Source organism: Toxorhynchites rutilus, chromosome 1 (assembly GCF_029784135.1).
Source record: "Toxorhynchites rutilus septentrionalis strain SRP chromosome 1, ASM2978413v1, whole genome shotgun sequence".
NCBI lineage: Eukaryota > Metazoa > Arthropoda > Insecta > Diptera > Culicidae > Toxorhynchites > Toxorhynchites rutilus.
The window spans coordinates 9,162,483-9,168,572 of record NC_073744.1 but is presented as its reverse complement, the minus strand read 5'-3'; the positions used below and the strand labels follow the sequence as shown (position 1 = coordinate 9,168,572).

At 37.4% G+C, this 6,090-nt stretch overlaps 1 protein-coding gene across 1 annotated transcript; it reads left to right on the top strand.

The window, feature by feature from the left end:
- Nucleotides 1-4,128: 4,128 nt before the first annotated feature.
- On the top strand, nt 4,129-5,830 carry LOC129778139 (26S proteasome non-ATPase regulatory subunit 13). The gene is made up of 6 exons (XM_055784871.1): nt 4,129-4,369; nt 4,433-4,546; nt 4,602-4,886; nt 4,986-5,139; nt 5,198-5,289; nt 5,350-5,830. The coding sequence occupies exons 1-6, from the start codon at nt 4,269-4,271 to the stop codon at nt 5,741-5,743; spliced, it is 1,140 nt and encodes a 379-aa protein (XP_055640846.1). The 5' UTR covers nt 4,129-4,268; the 3' UTR covers nt 5,744-5,830.
- The last annotated feature ends 260 nt before the right edge of the window (nt 5,831-6,090 follow it).

Sequence of the window (6,090 nt, the reverse complement as noted above, 5' to 3'; positions counted from 1 at the left end):
CGCACGGATTTTAACGATTTGCATACCAATCGAATCGGAAATTTTCTAAGACACGTTACAATTCTATAGTCTGTATATGTGTTTTTGTTGTCCCCTCGTTGAAATCCTCCAAATTCTAGAAAAAAATAATAATTTTTCGAATTTTTCACAGGTTCCTCAAATCTGATTGGGATTAAATTCGTATCCTGTTAGGAGTGGTACATCATGTATTTCCGAAGATGCGCAGAAAATTCGAGAAGAATTTGAAAATTATTTTGTGAATGCAGGTGAAGTTCCATGACCGTACTCACTAGTTTGGGCTGGGTAACTCGAATGAACTCAATTCATTGTCGAAATCCCATGTCTACCTTATACTGTTTTCTTATATTTAAAATGAATTTATCAATCATCGAACCACTCCTATATACTTAAGAGCCATCAAGAAAAAAATCCGATACCGCATCTTTTTAGAAGCTCCAGAAATTCCAGCAGCTTGTATCGAAAAATTCAATTGAATTCTCATCAGCTTTAAAAAAAATCGCTTGTAAACTTCAACCAAGATTGTTCTTCAATTTCGGAAGCTCATCGCAGGATTTTTCTGCAACTATTACCAGGATTTTTCTATTAACTATTATCTACATTGAGGTCTCTGGAACAAGCTAATGAAGTTATAAAGCTGCACGAAATTCCAAGTAGAACCTGTCGAAGATTTAGGGTGCTCAGGGTGCTCATACACTGTTTGGCCGAAGCAAAATATTTGACTCTTTTTGACAGATAAAATTTGATCAACATGTACTGATCAAATATATTCGACACAAAACACGAGAAAGCAAATATTCAGTTTTTTTATTAATTCATTTATTTTTACAGGCTCAGTTACATAAGTTTAAAGGAGCCGAATTCTTAAACATAATATTAAAACTATATATGTAAACAATTTTCTTACATCTATGGTTAGTAAGGTGAAAAACCGATTACTCGCGGTGTACTCAAGTTTAAAAGGTGACATATTTTTAGGAGAAGGATGGGATATAAGGAAATTGTAACAATGTTGATGAACACTCAATTCCTAAATCTATTCGTATATCTATAATGTATTTACGTTTCAACTTATTCTACTATTTATAGCAAGTGGACGAATTACTCGCAAAGGAAGGAAAGGAGGGTTAGGGTAAATATTCAGTTATTGAATGCCTAAAATATTTTTCCGGTCTGTGGTTAGGTCGGTACATGGTTAGGTTACCTTGAATATTTCAGTCGAATTTTTTCTACATTCGATGTTTAGCATTGTTTGTCACTGTTGATAATTGAAGAGGGGTAAACAAAATAATGTTTTTACCAATTTCAATCATTATCCAAATTTCGATCTTTAATTTGAAACTTTATCTGTCAAAAAGTGTCAAATATTTGACCTCCGGATGAACAGTGTACGGTCACCTTTACCTTACCTTTAAGACCCATTTATACGTTGCTAGGCTAGTAGCTGACTTGAGAATGAGCAGCTACTGACCCGGTGAACTCGCTTGACAATTGGTTGACTCGCCTTGTCCGTTCACACAGTGTGAGCTGCTGACGAGAAACTAGATACTACAGCATTGGCTTACCAGGGATGCCAGATGATTTTTCAAATGTCCATCAAATAGTCAGAAATAGTAATCAGGTCCGAATTTGACAGATGATTGATCCGAAATCGACTTCTCTATTGACAGTACTCGTCTCAGGTTTTCAATTGCATTTATTTTATTTAGTTGCACAATTTTATCGCGAAATACACGCTGACCGTGTATAAAAATACTTTGTGCTGAATTTCTTCGAACTGAAGGTACTATCCGAAAAAGCAGAAAGGCAAAAGGATTTGGGCCAGGAGTTGGATGTAAGGCAAAGGAGCAACAAATAAAATCTTGAAGGAACTCTACGATGATGATCCTCTAGAGTACATAGCAGTGTTGAGAAAAACACCTCAATTAGTGGAAACACTGTTGGATTTCATTGGACCAAAAATACAACGGCAAGATACACTCATGAGGAATGCTATACCTGCAAGAGTGAAATGAAAAAAGGACATTGATGTGCCTTGCTTCTGGAATATCGTTCAGATCGTTCGTATCGTTCGAAAACATTCATAGCTAAGATAATTCCGGAAGTATGTTATGCTATAAATGATAACCTAAAAGATTTTTTTAAATTTTATTTATTTCGCCTTGCCAGCAGCTTCGTGTACCAATTGGTGCAATAAAAATGATAGTAGATTTGCAGGTGGTAAAAATACGTCAAATGCGTCAAAAATTTAAATAATGAATGAAAATGTACTTTTTGAAAGCGAATATGTATTCTGTTTTTTAGAACAATACTTTCTTTGCAAAGTTGTGAGTGAATTTTGAATGAAAATTGTGCCTTATTCTATATTAGAAATTCTCAAGAAAACTATTTCAAAAATAAAGCGTGCCCCGCCAGCGTGCAAAACAAAATAACAACGATTTCATTTAGAAACTATGAGGATTTTATTTGTTTTTCCAATAATTTTCAAGTCTATAAATATCTTCGCATATTTTCTAATATCTTAAAAATAGAGACATTTCTTTACATTTGGCAACCCTGATTCGAACGCTAAATTCTGTTTTTGACTGTTTTTGATGCAAGTGCGAGTGAATTCAAAAAACTTTGAAGAAGCTCGCACGCCGGATTAGACATGACACTAACTGGCATGATGTGTTCACACGGTAGGAGTAGCTGCACTGCAGTAACTGCCCAGCAAACATTAAATTGCATAACAAGCGTATATATAACATCATATGCCCTAAAATTTGGTTGGCATATAATGCGCCTAACTGGCATATGCATGCAAAAGTGGAGGCCATATACATACATGGCAAATGCTTACCGAATTTGTTTGGACGAATATGCAACTTTGACCGGCTATAATAGCGACTTTTGCCATAATCATATACGATTTATTACAGACATAGAAAAAAAAACAAATGGCGCAAAATATTTTCGTGAAATGTTTATTATAGCCTCACGAATCGCCATTTTTATATATGAGTATTTATGTTTGTAGAAATAATAATTGTTTGATTGACTTGTGTTGGGAGTGGAATATGAATGTTTAAAATGACACAGATTGATGTTTGGTGAAAACTGCTCCGATATGGGTTCGAACTCCGGTCGTCTGGATTATCATCCACCAGCGGTTAAAACTTTCGAGTGCATCAGCATTTCATTGACATTTCAATATGATGTAATATGTCCTTTATCAGGATCTAATATGATTTACTGTTTCATGATTTTCTTCAGCATGCAACACGATTTACTACAGTACTGAATCGATTTAAATTATACGCTTATACGACACACAAACTGCATCAGCGTAATATACGCATATGATGCGGATTAAATATATTTTACGACAATGTACATCATAAAATTGATGTTTATTATAACGTTATGCGACTTAATTTGATAATGGTATATAAAATCGAGTTTTTACATTTTATGCGATTTCAAATACACGATACATACTTTGATTGATATTATATGCGATTATGATTTATTCGGATTTCTTGTAAGACTTGGCACGTGCAAAATTATACGATTTAATGTTTGCTGGGTGATTAGACCGACTCGTATGCTTACTCGCACCGTCTGAACCCGGCTTTACTTTACCTTTACGGTGATTTGCCACTTGGACATCTAGCTAATTGGACAGACATGTAATGCGATACGAATAATTGGACATTTGGTCCTTTAATTTGACATTTTTGTAAACATCCTTTGTTTCTACAACACGATAAACTTTTAGAAGTGTTTCCAACCATTTTACTAGATTATGTATTTTGCACACTTTTCTAATGGTTATTTGTGAGATTTTTAGTGGTTTTCCTGTTTGAACTTGTTTTTCACATTGTGTTGTGTTTGTTGATATGTTCAGTTATAGGTCTTAATCGCCTCTAATGCGACACTGAGTGGTGCCTCGGTATGTCCAATTAGATACAGATCTCTAAACCACTTAATTTTGGCTTAAGTGGGCACAACTGCGGCTATTCTTTTCAGAGTGCAATACGTCCCTTTACAGTGGCGCCGCCCTGGTGGTGACCACCGTCGGATGGTTCGGCTCCAAACTAAACGTCACTTTTGTTGCTAACTCATCGTCGACTGTCAAACAACTTTAACCGCACAGCAAACAGCGAGAGAAAGAGCAGAATCACGCAAGCCGATTGATTGTTTTTGGGTGAATTAGGTGATTTTAAGGTAAATTGCTACAGATATTTAGTGTTTTGTCGCGATAAACCATGTCTGCAAACGTCGCTACTTATTTGGCGGAGCAAAAGAAATCCACCGATAAGGAACTTGCCTCCGAATGGACCGAGATTGAGGAGCTGTATAATGAAAAGTGAGTTTCGGTGTGCCGTTTTCATTGTTTCTTTGGGTTTCATGTTTGAATGGTTTCTTTCAGGCTGTGGAACGAACTAACAATTAAGCTGAACACTTTTGTGAAGAATCCTGCCTTGCAGAACGAGGATGCCCTGCTTGCACTGTATCACAAGTTCATCTCATCTTTCGAGACCAAGTAAAGGGATCAAGATTGTAGTTTCTTCAATATGCTAAAGGGTTTTGATTTACAGAATCAATCCGTATGGGCTGGTGGAAATCTTGACGGTGGTCATATCCTTCATCAGCGACAAAAAAGAAGCTGTCCTGTTTCTGGACAAGCTCATGGAGAAGGTGAAGGTGTGCGATGAAGCGGTCTGGATGTGCAAAGTTCTCCAGGGACAGATATATTTGGAGCACTTGAATGAACTCGATGCGACGAAGAAAATTATTGAGGATCTGAAGGATATTCTGGAGGAAGCTGGTAACGTCACACCGGTTCATGGCAAATACTATATGCTGGCAGCAAATTATTATAGGTAAGATCATATCCGGGCACTTGAATTTATACACATATAGAACATTACAAATGTTGAGCTTATTTTATGAGGAGTGGAATTAATCTCATCTACTTCCAGACTTGTAGGACAGCATAGTGACTATTACCGTTGCGGACTACAGTTTCTGGGTTGTTCAATGGATACATACCCGAAGGATCAATGGTCACAGCAGGCATTCTTCCTCGGATTGGCCGCACTGCTCGGCGAGGGAATTTATAATATTGGAGAACTGGTACGTTTCTGCGCTTTCAATATGATTTGATCATTCACCGTCAATTATTTCTCTCTAGCTGGCTCACCCAATCCTTGAATCACTGAACGGAAGTGAAAATGAGTGGCTGGTGGAATTGCTACGCGCCTTCAATTCTGGGGACATTATCAAGTAATCATATAATCCATTTTTCAACTAGCTTTCACTCTAAAAATTTATGTAAACTTAAAGGTTTGAACAAATGAAACCGAAATGGAGCACGATTGCCGATTTGGCCGCCCAGGAGGTGAAACTGCGTCAGAAAATCTCCCTACTCTGCCTGATGGAGATGACCTTTAAGCGACCGGCAAACAAACGCACGATCACATTCGAAGAGATCGCCAAGGAAGCAAAGTTGCCGATCAAAGAGGTGGAGATACTTATCATGAAAGCGCTGGCACAGGGTTTAGTGAAAGGAGCCATCGATGAGGTTGCCGGCGTGGTCAATATGACCTGGGTACAGCCGAGGGTGCTGGATCGCAAGCAGGTGGCCGCGATGGCAACCACGTTGGACACCTGGATGGCATCGATCACGTCTATGGAGCTGCTGATCGAAAGTCGGGCAAGTGAAATACTTACGAATTAGGGAACATTTGTATCCTGCGGATTCGAAAACGTGTTTTCAACGTGAAGCATTATTATATTTAAAAAGAAGCTATCTTATACATGAAAAGTTACGCCGGTGCTCTTTTTTCCGTGGTTTATATCACCTAACATCCGGTTCTTCATCAGCGGTAATATAATCCTCATCACAGAAAATGTTACATGAAAGCTGAAATGATATTTTACCATATCTGGGACATATTCAATCTTTTGGAATTTCATCAATGTTGACACCGAATCAATGTTGGAAAGTCTTTCATCTGAGAAAAGAATTATGAAATCACTCTCGTTCTGTGACATTGGCTATGGGAAAGTACATTATTTCAAAAA